Source organism: Dipodomys ordii, unplaced genomic scaffold (assembly GCF_000151885.1).
Source record: "Dipodomys ordii isolate 6190 unplaced genomic scaffold, Dord_2.0 Scaffold62, whole genome shotgun sequence".
Taxonomy (NCBI): domain Eukaryota; kingdom Metazoa; phylum Chordata; class Mammalia; order Rodentia; family Heteromyidae; genus Dipodomys; species Dipodomys ordii.
The window spans coordinates 3,013,997-3,033,709 of NW_012267278.1; the positions used below are offsets into that span (position 1 = coordinate 3,013,997).

The 19,713-nt window shown below is 38.9% G+C and overlaps 1 protein-coding gene across 1 annotated transcript in view; it reads left to right on the plus strand.

Moving 5' to 3' along the window:
- Nucleotides 1-19,713, plus strand: part of Pdss2 (prenyl (decaprenyl) diphosphate synthase, subunit 2) — a 202,156-nt gene that overhangs the window by 128,367 nt on the left and 54,076 nt on the right. Inside the window, exon 4 of the mRNA XM_013022451.1 lies at nucleotides 7,051-7,125. Coding sequence (XP_012877905.1) covers nucleotides 7,051-7,125 — 75 coding nt within the window. The remainder of the gene's footprint in view (nucleotides 1-7,050; nucleotides 7,126-19,713) is intronic.

The following is a 19,713-nucleotide window of genomic DNA, read 5'->3' on the forward strand; positions in this document are numbered from 1 at the left end:
GCTGAAAAGCTGAGGGACAGCGCCCAGGCCCAGAGTTCAGACCCCACGACCAGACCCAAAAAAAATAAATAAAATAAAAATAAAAGCTACATATAGCCAGGTATATTGTATATGACTATAATTCCAGCATTCAGGAAACTGAAGCAGGAGGATTGCAACTTCAAGACTAGCCTAGGCTATATTAGAAGGTTCAAGGCTAGCCTGAGATAGAGTAAGAAAAAAAGGGGGGGGGGCGGAATTAGTGCCAATGTAGGTAGGACTAAGGGTATAGCTTAGTGATATAGTATGTGCTTAGCATGCACATGAAAAATATCCAAGAGTAGATTTCCATAATTTGAAGAATTTGACTCCAGTATCACTTATTTGATTCAAGGAATCAAATTGACTGCAGTCAATTCCAACTACATGTATAAATGTGTGTGTTACTTGAGTTTGAACTCAGGACCTTGTGCTTACCAGACAGATACTTTACCACTTGAGTAGCATGCACTGCCCCAAAGATTATTTGTGTGTTTATGTGCCAATTCTGGAGATTGAACTTAGATCCTCATGCTCCTATTTGGCTTTTTCTACTCAAAGCTGTCATTCTACCACTTGAGCCACACCTTAATTTTCACCTTTTGGCTAGAGATACGAGTCTTTCCAATTTGTCTCTCCAGGCTAGTTTCTAACCACAATCCTCAGATCTTAGCCTCTTGAGTAGCTAGGATCACAAGCATAAACATCCACAGCCCAAGGGGGTGCTTCAATTACAAACAATATAAAATTGCATAAAATATCAAATAAAATTAAATCTTAACACTTTATACTTCAACTATTTTCCTGATCTTGTGAACCTATTTCTTTCAAGTTGTGTCAGTTGTAATTTTGTACTTTAGTTTATTCATTGTTCTGAAACCATTTTATGACAAAGTTACCAGTAGTTTAAACCAATGTATCAGCTGTTCTAAATTAAAAATTAAGATTATCAATTTGCTTAGTTTATGCTGCACCTGTCCTATTGGTAATGCCATTTCTCTCTGCTATCTGGCTTAGCCAGAAAGAACTTCCAGCTCAGTAGAACAGATTGTCATCCCTCCCACAAATAAGCAAGGCCTCATACATTTGGCAGCATTGAAAAGGCTCCCTTCAAACAGCTGAATGAGATGCTTCCTCCAGAGCTCCTCTGAGTCGTGGTGTGTTTATTGCAATAGATCTTTCATCATTGTCATCATTAAACCTAGTCATAATCTGCTAGGAAGGAATGGAGAGTCTTCTTTGATAGACTTTACCTATGGCTTTATCAAAGCTACTCATTTATATTAATATGCAGAGACAGGCTCATCTGGGCTATTGGTGCCCAGGTGGCAGCTGAGTAGATTTCCCCTTATTTGGCCACTGTTACTGCTCCCATGTTCTTCAGAGGTCACCACTGCACTGAGGCTGCCAACCTGGAAGCTCTGGTTGAACACTGGGAACTGAATCCACTTGGAACGAGATGGTTTGCTTAAACCCAGCTTATAAATGATAAAGTGCCTTACAAATGTTAGATATTATTATTGGTCTCTACAGGAGGGCACTACTCCTCATTCAGTCCCAGTCTGGCTTTTCTTGGTAAATGTACATCTTTCATTTTCATCTATACTTGCATCTCACTCTCGCTCCTCTTTTTTTTTTTTGTGCCAGTCCTGAGACTTGAACTCAGTATCTAAGCACTGTCCCTGAGCTTCTTTTGCTCAAGGCTAGCGCTCTACCACTTTAACCACAGTACCACTTCCAGCTTTTGCTGTTTATGTGGTACTGAAGAATCGTATGGAGGGTTTCATTAGGCAAGCACTCTACCACTAAGCCACATTCCCAGCCTATATTTGCATCTCTTAAACACTGTGCTTTGTGCAAAGAGGACTTAATGAGAGACATTGACTGTTCTGATTTACCACTCACATCCTACTTAGCTTCTTCTGTCTCTACAAGTATTTTTCTGTAAGATACTTTCTGGATAATAAAGATGTTTGTGGCTTTACAATAAATCTTGACTCTATATATACCTTAGTAATAACAATAAAATTATATTTTAAAAGCTTAAATAAATAAATCTTGACACGTTCAAATGCCAGAGCTCTTTGAACAGACATTTATGCTGAATCTGTCTTTTATACCTCCCAAGAGGTAAATTAAAATTTATTCTTCCCTAAGAGTGCTTTTACCTTTGCTCCTGTTTACTGCTTCATATGTTGCTATCTATTCATGGTGGTGAGGGAAGTGCCATAAATTTGTGTGGAATTAATGCCCCAACACTGCAGATGTGCGTGCACCCATGACTGTTTCCTCAATTGGCAGCTGTTAAGACTAGACAAAACTTGACATGCTCCATGTGTTTACCTTCTAAACATCGGTGATGCTACATTGTTTTGGTATTCTACACTGTAGGAAAAACTGTCACTAAAATAACCTTTCAAGAGTAAATTTTTGGATTATAAATCTATAATGGGCTCCACTATATATATCAAGCAACTTGAGTTATGCAGCAGCCTCTTTAAAATGAGTTAAACTATACCACCTTATTACATCAACCCAGCTTAAACTGAATTGAGCCTCATGGAACCATATTGCCTTGTAATTTTTTTTCCTAAGGCTTTAGTTGTATTTTACGTCTGGATTGGGGTGGGCACTCTTTTGCTCAGTCTCTGCTGATCTAGATGGGTAAACATCTATAGCACTCTTGAATCTTGTCCATCAGATGCGTTTAACTGATAGTATTCCTGGATCACAGTTATTGAAAAAGTCATGACTTGTCTACACAGAATACTTATTACCACTTACTGATCTTATTTTTGGTAATACAAAAACTATACTCTATAAATCAGTATGTGGACATAGCTTGGCTTTTGAAGCCTCTCTAAGACTAAAAATAGAATGTCCTGCTCCATTTCCCAGGGAAGAAAAGGTAAAACACATGGCATATATTTAAGCAGATGTAATAGAAATGTAAACAATTAAGAAAGTTGGAAAATAAATGTTCATTAGAAATAATCCAGATGCCAGACACTGGTGGCTCTCTTCTGTAATCCTAGCCACTCAGGAAGCTGAAATCCAGGGGAAACAGATTTGAAACCAGATCTGTGGATACAGGTTCAAAGCAAGCCCCAGCACTCTTATCTCCAGTTAACCACCAGAAAACCAAAATGACACTGTGGCTCAAAGTAGTAGAGTGCTAGCCTTGAGCAGAATTGCTCAGGGATAACACCCAGACCCTGGGTTCAAGCCCAACTGAAGTAATAAAAAAAAAAAGTCCAGAGTCAGCTGAGCACCAGTTGTTTTTCGTTGTTGTTGTTGTTGTTTTTTGGGGGTCCAGTCGTGGGGCCTGAACTCTGGGCCTGAGTGCTGTCCCTCAGCTCTTCAGCTCAAGGCTAGTGCTCTACCACTTGAGCCACAGCACCACCTCCGGCTTTTTTCTTTTTGCTTATGTGGTGTTGGGAATCGAACCCAGGGCCTCAGGCATGCAAAGCAAGTGCTCTTACCACTGAGCCACCTTCACAGCCCTGAGCACCACTTGTTTAACTACTCAGGAAGCTGAAATCCAGAGGGAGATTTGAAACCAGCCTAGGCTAAAAAGTTTACATCTCCAGAATAAAAATCCATCCCCAGCAAAAAATTTGAAGGCCTAGTAGAGCACCAGGCAAGCAAGCAAGCCGAGCAAATGAAAGCCTTTGAGCTCAAACCTGGGTACTGGAGAATGGGGAAGGAATACATACATATATAAATAAATATATATTCACACATATGTAATATTTGTTCACACGCATACATATAATCTGTCACATACACTACCATGATTTTGTTGTTTCTTGCAGATTTGTTTTCTCTTTGTATATAAATTCATAGATTGACCTTTTTTTGTTTTAAATACTGCCAGGAGCTGGTGACTCATGCCTGCAATCCTAGATATATAGAGGTATCACAATGAAATCCCCTTGTACAATTAGTATATTCTAATTTTAAAAATGTAAAACAGTCTGAAATGGGGATATGTTATTAAACTAATGCTTTTTTTGTTTTTTGTTGATTGTGAGGCTTGCACTCGGGCCCGGGGCCCTGTTGTTGAGCTCTTTTTCTCAAGGCTAGCGTTCTTCCTATTTGTGCCACAGCTCCACTTCCAGTTTTCTGGTGGTTAATTGGAGATAAGAGTTTTGCTTGGCTGGCATCGAACCATGATCTTCACATCTCAACTTCCTGAGTGGTTAGTATTACAGGTGTGAGCCACCAGCACCTGGCATTTGCAAATGCTTTTCTTAATTTAACTACCACAGTTATCCAAATAAGCGAATGTCTAGGGTAATAAACCAAGTAATAAAAAAGATCAGATTAGAAATTAAGATGTGGCTCAAGTGGTAGAGCTCCAGCCTTGAGCAAAAAAAGCCATGCAAGCATGAGGTACTGAAGTCAGGCTCCAGTGCTGGTACTAAATTAATTAATTAACTTACTAACTAAAATCATTACATGATTTCCTAAATTACACATGGCAGGTAGCCCTGTGTTCATTCTAGAAATGTTTATAATTTTAAAGGAGGATGATATCTCTCTTTACACTGAACTAGGACTTCTTTTCTAGCAGTTTAGGTGGGCTATTAGACATAACAGCTTTAAAATTTTAAACCATAGTTTTCATAGTTTTTAAACTTAATAAACATTTTAAGCATGACAATGGAAAGCAATTTATGTGTGTACAGGGCAATTCACCCTAGCCAGGATACATCTAACTCTCATAGACTATGCCTTTTTATCCATCATCTCTTTCTTTCTTTAGTTTGTTAATATAAAGAAATCCAGATCTTTGTCCTTTATGGTTGTCAATGACCAAGGGGGTGTATTCTGAAGTATGGCCACTTATAAGTACAAGTCATTTATAAATTATGAACTTCTAAGTCAGATTGCTACTTCGATTAAGAGAAAAAGTCAGAGAACAAAATGTTTTTGTTGCTTCTGTCTGGCCTGGAATTTCAGAGAAGGAGCACTCTGCTTATCCAGAGCTAGATCTGCTGTTAAAAGTTCATACCATCTTTTTGACATTTTGTGTTGGACTTTCTCTTTGTAAATCCCTTTCCATATTATCCGTGTGCTGGTCTCAGAGCTTAAACTGTTTCAAAAACCATAACATTTCTTAGTGAGTGATTGGCTTGTATTATGTGTCCAGCCATCAGGGGGATCTTGGGATGTTGCTTGTATAAACTGTAATCCAATCTGATGCTGAGCATTTAGTTACAGTCTTTCATAGACCTATTGGTGATATTCAATCCTTTTGGATTTGGGAATAGGGCTTATCTGATACCTTCAGGGGGAAAAATCCATTCATCTCTCTCTTCCCCACTTAAATAACTCAACACATCTGGTAATACTGTAGGATCATTGTCCTTCCAGTTCCTCTGCAGCTCATGTTGCCACAATATTTCTTAGGTATTTAGTTACTTAGAGGACAATATGATTTTTTTAAAAGACTTTGATAGGGTCTTACAAATTAATCCATCTACAGAACTAGAAAAAAATATGTGTTTAGTCAGCAAAATTTCCCTATCAGCAGGTCTCTGTTATTTACACAGTATGAATACAAATTAAAAACTAGAGATAAATGCTCATGAGTTAAAATTTTAAAACAAGCTTTTTACAAATTAATGTAATTGGCCTCTAAGAAAAATGTTTATTAAATAAAGCATACCTCAGATTAAAGTATCTTGCTGTTTGAGTCTATCTTTTGACTTGATAATGTCTTCAATTACAAGAATGATAAAAGCTGAAATAAAATCCTTTAATTCAATCAAAACTGAGCTAAATTTTAGGAAACAAAGAGTGGAAATTTGATACAGGACTGCATAATGCAGAAAGCTAAATGTGCTAGATATTACGACTTTATAAGAAGCTGGTGGGGTTGCCTTGAGGAATTTGAACTTGAAATAGCTGCATTGAACAGTATCATTAATACACCATTTTATCCTCTTCAATTAAGATGCTTTGTACAAATAACTGCAAATTCTGCAATAATTCCAAAGAGGCCATTTACTGTTTTTCTGCTTGTTTTACATTCTGAAGTAAGTTCAAAGCTTTTGAATTTGCTTGAGTTTTTTTTAATAGTCTGAACACTGAAAATAATACAAATTTGATTAATACAATCTCAATATAGCTGTTACGTAAAATCTTTCAGTGTTTATGGTACATTTGACTCAGGCCCCATACATCAAATATACCTTTATTGTATTTTAAATACAAACAAATGAACATATTTGAAAAATTAACCATTCTCTTGCAATTTTACATACAAAAATTAGCATTGTGATGGCTCCCAGAATGGGAATCTGAAGAAATATCCACTTGACAGAAATAAACATATAGAAAATAAATTGAGTTGATATTTCATTCATTATCTGAAACTGAAACTTATGTTCAAATGGTTCTTCCTGGGTTTTCATATTAATGCTATATAGTTAAATGTTATGCTCATAGATTTCTTTTTTTTTGGTGGGGGGGGTCCAGTCGTGGGGCCTGAACTCTGGGCCTGGGCGCTGTCCCTCAGCTCTTCAGCTCAAGGCTAGCGCTCTACCACTTGAACCACAGTGCTACTTCTGGCTTTTTTCTTTTTGCTTATGTGGTGCTGAGGAATCAAACCCAGGGCCTCAGGCATGCAAGGCAAGCGCTCTACCACTAAGCCACCTTCCCTGCCCCAGGGTTGGTTTTTTTTGTTTGTTTGGGTTTTTTTTTTAACTGTATTTTTTTTTGTCTTTTCTTTTTTGGTACTGGGGATCGAACCCAGGACGTTGCACTTGCTAGGCAAGTGCTTTGTCACTGAGCTACATCCCAGCCCTCATAAGATTTCTTCTGATTAAATTATGACTGAAAAAAATTAGATCACAGCTTTAATATCCAGGTGGGCAATACAATTTGCCAAGATTTTTGCATGTAACTCCAATATTTCTGCCAAGAACAAACCCTGTCTTGCTACTAATAAACCTCCTGAAGCATTCTAAGGTAAAAATGGAATAAATTTATAATTGCATTTATTTATTTGTTTGTTTACTTTAGGTTGCAGAACTTATAGCAAGTGCTCTGATGGATTTGGTACATGGAGTATACCAGGAAAAGCCTACTTCTGCCAAGGTAAAGAATTTTGGGATTCTTGTTAAAAAGTTAGAAGCACTTGTGGCAAAACAAGAATTGGTGAACAAAAATGTCATTCTTGTTTTGTATTTAAACTGTACGTGACTTTTTTTTTATTTTAGATTAGTGTTTTGGCTACAAATTCATGGCCATACGCTTAGTACATAGCAGATTTAGCCAATTAAAACAACCTCTCATCCTCTGGCTGGATTCACAGTCTGCATCAGCTCACTAGAAACATTGATGCTTCTGGCTGGCAGGTAGCACTGTCACAAGGCAGGCAGACTGGAGGACCAGCTCGGGCTGGGGATCTGGGCACAGAATTCTCCCAGAGGAAAGGAACTTCAGGGTTCAAGAAGAACAGACCATGAGCCCAAGAACATGGCTATCAAAAAAGTGGGAGCAAAATATCTAAAATATTCAAGATGCAGAATCATTAGATTCTCTGTAATAAGTAGGACAGTTGCACAGTTGGATTATTTTGATTAATTTTATAGGTCCAGAATTAAGGCGTTTTGACTCATTTAACAGGTCATCTCAGGGAAGGTTAGGTTTTACTTCCTTAAAATGCAGCTATTTCATTTCAGCAGGAGATTAGATGTGAAGTAATTGCTTCATTGACCACACCATCATTTGCCATGGTGTACACTATTATAAGGGACTCTTCTCCCAGTGTTTCATTATTCTAACTTTTTTAGCTTCTGTATTAGCAAGATTTCACTCACTGCAAATTAGAAAAAGTATGCATGTATGCACATCTTAAGCATTAACACTTTCAGTTGAAAAAGAAGACAAATTTTAGTAGAAGTGAAACATGGGTCATGAAAAAATATTTTTAAATATAATCCAGGGATTTTGGATGGCTCATAGTGCGGCTAGTGAAATATGAAGAAGTGTACCTTGGGCATCTGTTAACATTTGGGTCAGGGAACCACAGTTCTCAAGAGGTATATCTAACCTCACTTAATTAGCATATTGGTATATGGGGACTTTATGATAAAGGACCTAGATGTAAGACCATAGTGGACTCACCTAACAGAATTTTTTTAAAGACAAGTTTAATTCCCTACTATAAAATTGTAAAAAAGAATCACTTCCAATCTAGATCCACTCATAGAAAGTTACCTTATAGCTTGGGACCAGTGGCTCATGCCTGTAATCCTAGTAACTCAGGGCTGAGATCTGAAGATTATGCTTTGAAACTATCCCAGACAGGAAAGTTCATGAGACTCTTATCTCCAGTTAGCACCAAAAAGGCCAGAAGTGGAGCTGTAGCTCAAGTGTGAGAGTGCTGATAGCCTTGATTAGAAAAACTCAGGGACATTGCCCGGGCCCTGAGTTCAAGCCCCAGGACTGGCACCAAAAAAAAAATCACCATTAATACAATAAGATAAAGGTGATAGCAAAGCAAATATCACTAAGGAAATGATTTCCCTGTATTTCTTCATTTAATCGTCACAAAAAACCTTGAGAGGTAGATAGTACTATTACTATTCCCACTTTACATATGCAAAAACTAAGGTTTAATGATAAATGGGTCAGGAGTGATAGCACATGCAAAAAAAAGGGAAAAAAGAGAGAAAGGAAGAAAGGAAAGAGAGAGAGAGAAAGAAAGAAAGAAAAGAAAGAAGAGGGAGGGAGGGAAGGAAGGGAGGAACGAAGGAAGGAATCAAATAATTTTTCCAGTGTCACACATTCTGTTAACTAGAATATGAACTTAAGACCATAATTCAACCCAGCCTCTTATTCTGTTTTTCTATCTTACTTGATATACCTACCATATGATGGTTACAGTGATGTATTTATGCAATATTTTAAAGTGAAAGTGTTACCTGTTCTTACATCTGTCTTCTATATTAGCCTAGTTTATGAATAACTTGGTGAACATTTATTACATACTTCTTATGTAGAAAGCAAACCTAATAGCAATAACAGTCATATATGCTTACATAGTACTTTCTAGTACCTTACTTTCTAGTACCTTTCCATTTTATACAGGAAAAATATGAAATTCAGAAGAGAAATGGCAGGAAAGCATAATGTCAAAAAAATTATTTTTTTGTTAGTCATGGGGTTTGAACTCTGGGCCTAGGTGCTATCCCTGAGCTCTTTAACTGCTCTACCACTTGAGCCACAGTGCCACTTTCAGTTTTCTGGTGCTAGTTGGAGATTTTTTTACTGCAAGTCCTATGTGATTTGTTTTTTTTGCGGTGGGGGGGGGGTTTTGGGGGGGGGGGGGGGGTAGGATGGGAAGGGATGGGAAGGGATGGGAAGGGGAAACAAAGGAGGATCTCAGGGCCTTGGCACTATCCCTGATCTCTTTTGCTCAAGTTATCATTCCACCATTTGAACTAGCTTCACTTTGGGGGGGGGTGGGGGTGTGTTTTTTTGTTTATTTTCCTGGTGGTGGAGCTTGAACTCTGGGCCTGGGCACTGTCCCAGAACTCTTCAACTCAAGCTGAGCACCCTACCACTTGAGCCACTGAACTACTTCCTGTTTTCTGGTGTCAGTTGGAGATAAGAGTCTCATGGACTTTCCTACCCGGACTAGCTTTGAACCACAATCCTCAGATCTCAGCCTCCTGACCTGAGTAGCTGGGATTACAGGCATGAGCCACCAGTGCCCAGCCAATGTGTTTTTTGTTTTGTTTTGTTTTTGCTCTTTGTTTTTTCAGTATAATCTGTTTCTTTCTTAAAGCAAAAAGGAAGCAACAAAGACTTAAAAGGACTGTTGATCAGACTAGAACCAACTGATCAAGCACCGGTTGTTGACTTTCTCCTTAGCCAGTAAGTTTGACCCAAAAGAATCTGTCACGATGCTTTGTTCATCTGGCCTCTTTCTCCACCACCTCCCCAAACAGCATTTGAAGCACTTGAGAGTTGTTTTTTTGTTTTTGTTTTTTCAAGCATGTAGGTTTCAGAATATAGCTGAACCATTAAAGAGCAGTTCCTTTCTCTCTCTCTCTCTCTCTCTCTCACACACACACACACACACACTTTTATTAGCATTGCTTAGGTGTACAAAAGGGCTCATTTTGACATGCATATAATATGCTTTGATCAGTCTTACCCCCTCTATGTCCCACTAGTATTTCCTTTTAATAATGGACACAAAAATGCATAGTTGAACCATAGCAGTGGGAGTGCTTCTTGCTGCCGCCTTTTGTACCCGAAGTCCAATTTAGGTTAACCACATTTCCCTTCCTGACCAAAAATATTCTTCCCCCTCTCTTGTTCTTTTTTTCTGAATGTGCTTGCTATTGCAATGGCTTTTCAGAATTTAGTTTTTCTAATTTAGCCCAAAAATCACCTCTAGAGGCACACAGTGAGCTCTGCATCATATGGCATGCCTTCTAGATTCTCTTGTTCTGGCAAGACTGGGAACAGATACAAGTGGGGGTCATGTGAGAAGCCATGTACCCTGTGCTTCTCCCTTGTGCAACCTCCATAGCTTTTGGCCAGTTCCGCACACAAAAGAATTGCTTTGTGATTTAAAATAAGCTGGAAACCATTTCTTCCCTCTAGGGATAAGAGGATATAAAAGTGGTCTGTTTTCTATATGGCAATTTAATGCAGTGATGGCAAATCAGGTAGCAGGAAACTAGCTTTTGTGGGGTATATCTTTGTGACTAGTGTGCATGCATTAAAGCAGACAAGGTACCTGGAATTCAATACATCAGAAATAACTTTCCCTAAAGAAGTTTCTAAATACCTAATTCTCCTTAAAGTGATAAAAAATGTATATGATTTAAATTACTAATACTTAACATATTGTGGGTAACTTTTGATTAAGGAAACATGCAAAGTAACTTAGGCAATTCATCCTTTGTTCTACCTATTGAAAAATAGTTTTTTTAATGTTTTGCATTTACCTTGTATGTGAATCATTTCATTGTAAAAAATTAAGCACTGGCTGGGAATGTGACTTAGTGGTAGAGTGCTTGCCTAGCATGCATGAAGCCCTAGGTTCGATTCCTCAGTACCACATAAACAGAAAACAAAAACAGAACTGGCACTGTGGCTCATGTGATGAAGTGCTATCCTTGAGCAAAAAAAGCTCAGGGACAGGGCCAAGCCCTGACTGAGTTCAAGCCACAGGACTGGCAAAAAAAAAAAAAAGGCATTTTGCTTTGTTAGTGTTTGTAAGAAAACCTCCATGTATTTTTGGTACTATCTAATTGAAGAACGAAGCATATTAGATAGCAAACTCTTCATTTTAATGGTCATTTGCCTTTCTCGGTCTCCTAGGCTAAGTTCTGCTTATCACTCTACTCACTACTTTATATTTTAAAAAATCTGACTTTGGATCTACAGACCTATATATTTAAAAGCTCTTAAATACAATGTCTTATTATTATAGTTTGCTATCTGATAAGAAAAGTTTGTGACCATTAAATAAGAATTTAAAAGCCAAAGAGGGAAATAAGTTATTTTGATGTAACTGTCCTAAAGAAATCAATTATGATTATATTCTAATATACTTCTTTCTAATTTTCACTCTATTTCACCCATATATAATATATAATTTAGTATCTTTATTATCTTTGTTGTCATTACATTTTGAGAAATATAATTTTAATGATTGTTTCTTTACATTTCTGTAATATAATTTTCTTTTTTTTTTTTTTTTTTTGGGTCCGGTCGTGGGGCCTGAACTCTGGGCTTGGGCGCTGTCCCTCAGCTCTTCAGCTCAAGGCTAGCGCTCTACCACTTGAGCCACAGCACCACTTCCAGCTTTTTTCTTTTTGCTTATGTGGTGCTGAGGAACCGAACCCAGGGCCTCAGGCATGCAAGGCAAGCGCTCAACCACTGAGCCATCTTCCCAGCCCTAATATAATTTTCTTAAACATTCCACCAATTTAAAAAATTTTTTTCCCCAGTCCTTGGGCTTGAACTCAAGGCCTAGGTATTGTCCCTGAGCTTTTGTACTCTACTATTTGAGCTATCGTCCCACTTGCAGCTTTTTTAATTTTATTTTTTATTGTGAAAATACTGTACAGGGGGGTTACAATTATATGGGCAAGATAATTGAGTGCATTTCTTATCAAGCATTGTAGCCTCCTCCTTTGTTTCCCCTTCCCATCCCTTCCCATCCCCCCCCCCCCCGCCCCCTACCCAATCTTCCCACCCCCACACCAAAGTTGTAAAGTTCGTTTTCAACATAACAACTTGTACATCTTATTGTTGCAATGGGTCCACCTGTATCCCTATTTAAACGATTTGTTTTTTTCCCTTCCCCTCCACAAATTATACTGACATCAAATACAGTGAAAGCAGGGATTATACCCTGGGGGAAGGACATACAAAGCAACAAAGAAATAACCTTATAAATGTGTTAGAAACAATCACATGAAAGAAAAAAAAATTTGAATACATATCTTAGGGTTCATTTTCCTAACATCAACTTATCTGACCTTTTCTGCTTGAGCTTTTTTAATTTTTTGTTAATTTTTTTATTCTATTTTATTTTTTTATTTTTGGCTTTTAAATGGCGATAAGTCTCATAGACTTCAGTGCCCAAGCTGGCTTTGAATCACAATCCCCAGATCTCAGCATCCTGAGACACTAGGATTACAGGCATGAGCCACCAGCACCTGGCATTTGCTTACTTTTTTTCTTTTTCTTTTTTGTCTGTTATGAGGCTTGAACTCAAAGCCTGGGAACTGTTCTTTTGCTCAAAGCTAGGCGCTCTACTACTTTGAACCACAGCACCACTACTGGGTTTTGTTTTGGTTTGAGTTTTTGTTTTTTGTTTTTACCAGTCCTGGGGCTTGAATTCAGGGCCTGGGCGCTGTCCCTGAGCTTCTTTTGCTCAAGGCTAGCATTCTATCACTTGAGCCACAGTGCCACTTCTAGCTTTTTCTGTTTATATGGGGAATTGAATCCAGAACTTCATGCTTGCTAGGCAAGCACTCCTCATTAAGCCACATTCCCCGCCCCCATTTGTTGTTGTTGTTGTTGTTGTTGTTGTTTTTTTGAGTAGTTAATTGGAGATAAGAGTCTCACAACATGGACTTTTCTGACTGGGCTGGCTTGGAACTATGATCCTCAGATCTCAGCCTCCTGAGTAGTTAGGATTATAGGTGGGAACCACCAGCTCCTGGCATACATTTTTAAACCTAAATAATATTGTTGTTGACATTTATATGTATGTATGTGTATATATATATATATATATATATATAATTTTTCTTTATTTCATGCTATTTGCTTGAAAAAAAATAAGGTACTGGGAAGAAAGTTCAGTACTAGAGTTTGCCTAGCAGGTGCAAGGCCCTAGGTTTGATCTGAAGTGTCACCCCAAAAGTGGACAGGAGGGGCGGGGACACTTGAAATTGAGTTTCTTTTTTTTTTTTTTTGAAATTTAGTTTCTTGACTCAAAAATAAAAAAATTTTTCAAGATAACTATGCAAAAAGCCTGCTAGTAAAGTTGACCCATCTGGGAGCTTGGATTTTTGGCATATTCCTTTATTTTCTACCTGATAAGTGGCTCACAGTACCTGTGTTATTTCTGCAGACAATGTGATTTGTGCTGAACACTTGCTTCCCTTCTGGAAGTCTAGAATTATGATATATGCTAGACAAACAATGTCTACATGACCAGCCCTAATAGCCTGAGCACTGAGTCACCTATGAACATCTCTGCTACATTATTTTTCATGAATATTCTCACAACTCATTGGTAGAAGAATTAAGCATCCAATGTGACTCTTTTAAGAACAAATGCCAGAAAGCTTTTACCTGGTTCCCCTAGACTTCATCCAAGGGGACTTTTTACTTACACTAGTTTTGCTCTGTATTGTTTTGCTATAATTTTTTAAAACCATAACTGTGATTTGGGGCTATAAGTTGGGTACCATGAATCATCCATACAAATCATCAAGCCTCGAGGTGGCTTTAGGGGGCTCTAACAAACCTATTTTCTGATAATATATTGTTTATTTGCTACCAACTCCTGTTCCCGTTTTCGGAATCTAACCAAGGTCCTTTGCAAAGTCAGTGTCTGACTTGAGTTGGTACTGAGAAGAGAAACAGCACATCACTTCCCCACTTTCAGAGGTTCTGCTCAGGAACTGGCTTGTCCCTGTTCCAGTAAATGAGAGGATTTTTCAGAGAATATACGCATCTTGAGAAAAATGAGATTGTGGGGATAGTATTTAATATTTCTTTTTTGTTTTTACTTATTCTTGTATTTGAATTGAGTTTCCTTTTTTGGGTGGGGAGGTTCCGGTTGTGGGGCCTGAACTCTGGGCCTGGGCGCTGTCCCTCAGCTCTTCAACTCAAGGCTAGTACTCTACCACTTGAGCCACAACGCCACTTCCGGCTTTTTTCTTTTTGCTTATGTGGTGCTGAGGAATCAAACCCAGGGCCTCAGGCATGCAAAGCAAGCGCTCTAACACTGAGCCACCTTCCCAGCCCCTTGAATTGAGTTTTCTTGCATGCATATTAGTTGAAACTTGCTCTCTTGTCCAACCTGTCAGTTTCTGCTTTTTAATATTTGTTTTTGTTACATTTTTATTAATATGATTGAATTTAAATTGCCATCCTGTTTTACATTTGTCCCATTCCAGTATTTATCACCTTTCTTATTTTATTTATTCATTCATTATGGGATGAGATCTCATATGTAGCCTGAGCTGGCCTAAAGTTCATCATCCCCTGCCTCAGACTGGAATAGCTAGAATTTCACACTAGAAGCAAAGGGTGTGAATGCCTCACCAGTAAAATTTCTTTTTGTTTTTTTTTGGTCTGGTCATGGGGCCTGAACTCTGGGCCTGGACACTGTCCCTCAGCTCTTCAGCTCAAGGCTAGCGCTCTAACACTTGAGCCATAGCGCCACTTCCGGCTTTTTTCTTATGTGGTGCTGAGGAATCAAACCCAGGGCCTCTGGCATGCAAGGCAAGCGCTCTACCACTGAGCCACCTTTCCAGCCCCTAAAATTTCTTTTTTTTCCTCCCCTTGAACAGTTTTACAGGTTGGTGTTGCCCACATTCAGGGCAGGTCTTTTCCCCTCTTAGTCCCTTCTAGAAATGCCTTTCACATGCATACCCAGATGTGCTTTACTCATCTCCTAGAAATCTAATTGAGCTGATCATCAAGATTAACCATTACAATGAAAACTCTACAGTCAGTGCCAGTAGCTCATAACTGTAATCCTAGCTATTCAGCAGCCTGAGATCTGAGGATTGCATTTCAAAGCCAATTGAGGCAGGAAAGTCTATGAGACTCTACACTAAATTACAAAAAAAAGCCACAACTGCCAAAAAAAAAAAGTAAGTAAATATTTAACAATTTGTTTTACATATATATTGTGCTGGGCACCAGTGGCTAACTCCTGTAATCCTAGGTGCTCAGGAAGCTGAGATCTGAGGGTCATGGTTCAAAGCAAACCAGGCAGAAAAGTCCATGAGAAGGCTGAGAATGTGGCTTAGTTGTAGATTGCTTGCCTAGCATGCATGAAGCCCTGGGTTCGATTGCTCAATACCACATAAACAGAAAAGGCCAGAAGTGGCTCTGTGGCTCAAGCGGTAGAATGCTAGCCTTGAGCAAAGAAGCTCAGGGTCAGTACCCAGGCTCTGAGTTCAAGCCCCAAGACTGGCCAAAAAAAAGTCCATGAGACTGTTACCTCCAGTAAACTACTCAGAAAAAGCTGGAAGTGGTGCTGTGGCTCAAGTGGTCAAGTGCTAGCCTTGAGCACAGAGAAGCTCAGAGACAGAACCCAGGCCCTGAGGTTAAGCCCCAGCCAAAAACAAACAAAAAACTCTGTGGGTGTGTGTGGGTGTGTGTGGAGAGAGAGACAGAGAGACAGAGTGTGAAAGCTATTTCAAAAAGAAAGTGGAGCCAGGCCCCAGTGGTATTCAGGAGGCTGAGATCTGAGGATTACAGTTCAAAGCCAGCCTGGGAAGGAAAAGTCCATGAGACCCTTATCTTTAATTAACCACCAGAAAAACTGGAAGTGACTCTGTGGCTCAAGTGGTAGAGTACTAGCCTTGAGCTGAAGTGCTCAGGGACTGCACCCAGGCCCAGAGTTCAAGCCCCACAACCACAAAAAAAAAGTGTGTTTTAAGAGGTTTAAAAATGAAAGTGAGTGCTGTATAAATATATTAAGATACGCTGGGGTCTATTTCACCAGTCCATTTACTCACAACCTGTCCCTCACATTGTACCCAAGGCATATATTAACGCGCTAATAAAACATGTCATGTCATGTTTTATTGTTTGCTAGGCATCTGTTCAAGCTTATATCACTCACAAGCCCAGAACTGAAGATGCTGTTACTGGTGATGTTAATACTTATAATTTTACTAGCATCCTTGATTCACAAAGTATAAATAGTCTTAAATCATTTGCTACAAATAAAAATGTTTTAAAAATATTATACTTGTTATGATTTGAAGTCTATTGAGAGTAGCTTAAAATGATTCTTTTCATTACAAAATGCACTACATACACAAAGGTATCTATGATAGATATATATGGTTTAAGCAATAAAAAACAAAACACCTACACACCACATTTAAAAAGCAATATTAAATGTTTCTTTAAACCTCAAAATGTTCTTATTTGAAGGAGCTTCAAAAGCAGCATATTAGAAGTAAACATATTAGAAATCAAGTATAGGAGTACTAGATTCAACATGAAAAGGTGATGAGGTGCAGGTCATTGCAGACACTGAGAGGCAGAAGATACAGGTGACTGGGAAAGCTTACTATGCACAGTGGTTTTTTTGATTAAGTAGACTGCAGTTTACAGGGGGTCTCTGCTGGAAATTGAAATTGAATTTGTACATCACTCACTGACAGCTCTCACAATAAAACATCTTAAGAGGCAGTTTATTTGCCTGAAAGATGAAACATTACTGTGAAGTATGTAAATTGTTTAATAGACTATCATTGTGATCACAGAACAAGAAGAAACATTTCAGAATGTTCAGAAAGCCCAAACTTTCAATTACCATCTGTCCATATGCAGTGTGTCCCCATTTTATCTCCATCACAGATCACTCTTGCTCACTAGCTGCTTAGTTAAAATTTCTACTTGGGGGGGGTCTCATGGGCATCTCTGACTCTAATCTTAAGATTAGATATATGATCTGTCTCCCTTCACTCCTCTGTTCTTTGTCTTCACAAAGAGCATTTCCATTCAGTCACTTTTCAAGTCAAAAATTTGGGAGTCCTCCTTCACACCCCTGCACCTCACCAGTGTCACTCCCATGGCTGCCTTATTCTATGTCCTGTACAACTACCATAACTAGAAACTTAACTGAGAGGGAGCATAGAAAACGAGTTATTCCTCTGAGCATTCTCTTCAAAAGTAGACAAACAGTAATAGTAATAGTAGTAGACTAATAGTAATAGTAGTAAACTAATAGTAATAGTACTATGCCATTAGTTTACTAATTACTAATGGCATAGTAATTCCAGCATTAGGCAAGCTAGAGCAAGATGAGAGTTCAAGGCCAAATCTGGTCTACATAGTGAGTTCCAGGCCAGCCTGAATGACATTGAGATCCTGTCTCAAGCAAACAAACAAAAGTAAATTTTCACGGCTTAAAAATAAAGGAGGGGGCTGCAAAGGTGGCTCAGTGGTAGAGCGCTTGCCTTGCATGCATGAGGCCCTGGGTTCGATTCCTTAACACCACATAAGCAAAAAGAAAAAAGCTGTAAGTAGCACTGTGGCTCAAGTAGTAAAGTGCTAGCCTTGAGCTGAAGAGCTGAGGGACAGCACCTAGGCCCAAAGTTCAGGCCCCATGACAGGACCCAAAAAATAAATAAATAAAGGAGGGTAGGGAGGTAGAAATTTTTTAGCCCCTCCTATCATCTCCCAGTAGTGGGAATCTCTATGGCTTCCCTTTGAATCTTGGTAGGCTAAGTACACTCTGTAGAATACCACAGAAGTGGCTATCTCAGATTCTGTTGTAATGCTCACTCTAGAAACACTCCCTATGTCAGTATCCCTTTAAAACTGAGTCACCATGAGCTGGGCGCTGATAGCTTTTATGCCTCTAATCCTAGCTACTCAGGAGGCTAAGATCTGAGGATCATGGCTCAAAGCTAGGCTGGGCAGGAAAGTCCATGAGACTTATCTCCAATAAACCACCAGAAAACCAGAAGTGGGGCTGTGGCTCAAGTGGTAGAGCACTTGTCTTGAGCTGAAGAGCTGAGGGACAGCTCACAGGCCCAGAGTTCAAGTCCCACAACCAGCCAAAAATTAAAAGAGATGAATTGAGTCACCATGCTGTGAGAAGCCTCCTGGAGACTCCAGTTTAGGTCCCGGGGTCCTTAGTCCTAGATGGGGCTGATTGATGATAAGTGACTAAGCCCACCACAATTCAGCTCTTCACACCCCAGCCAGTCAAATCATGCCTAGCCTTTGGAAGCATCCCTAGTTTTTCTAATCTTCCCAACTTTCCCTCAGACATCTTGGAGCTGAAATATGCCATCTTCAGAGTGCCTTGTCTAAATTGCTAACTCACCAAATATTTGAGAAGAGTAAAATGGTGGTTTTATGACACTAATTTTAAATAAAATAAATCATTGGTCATTTGTTAAGTTCTAAATTCTTCTAGAGAAGGTAGTTGTATTAGCCATCTTGGGTCATCATAAACAACAGAAATTTATTTTCTGTCAGTTCTAGGTCACAAATCTAGGTCACAAATTGGTTCCAGCCAATTTCATTTCTGGTGAAGGTTCTCTTCCTCACATGGAGGTATCTTCTAACTGTGCAAAAATAAAGAACCAGAGAATACTTTTTATCTAATAGCAGTTTAGGACACTAGATAACTATGTCTTACCGAGACTGACTAGTCTTGAGAGGAAACAACTCTCCCTGCTACCTGGATCTCGCTCTCAGGAGCTCTCTGCAGACTGCTCTTACAACTCATTGGATAAAATTAGAACGCAAACCCATCTATTGCTTAATAATTGGCAGAAGTGAATACCTGAGGAAGGGAAAACTTTTTCTTTTTAGTTGGAAGGAAGGGAATGAGAGAGTTGAACAAACTGGGTATACTTCAAAATGAATAGGGTGGAATATCATGGAAATGTACAGTTTTGTGTGTGCTTATTATATGCTAAGAGAACAGTCCTTTTCACAGTAAGGAAGAATCTTGGTTCCTTTCTGAGCAGCTCATATTTTCATTCTCAATCCCCACACACAGCTGCCAGTTACTGCATCTCTGCTCAGCTAAAGCACAGCATTCAGCCTTTCTAATTTGCACATGTAATCATATTCTTTCCTATTGAAAGGTTTCCTAGCACATAAATGATAAGATCTCAAACTCAGGTCTCTTACTCACCTGACTAATCCCACTTTTTTTACCTGCATCTCCCAGTGTGTGTTTTCATCTATGTAGAACTAATATTGGTGTCCCAAAGTCATCTCAGCCTTATCTTTGTGGTTAATTCCAGTTGACTACTCAGAACCAGAGCCCGCTAACAGTCCTGCCATGAAAGCCTTTTGTTACCTTTCTTTGATAGATGTTTATTTCCTTCTCTGCTTTATAATCGTTTATTATTTCTCTCCTGCTGAACTCTTTTAAAGGTCAAGAAGTAATGCCTATTTCTCAGATTCACAACACTTAGCATA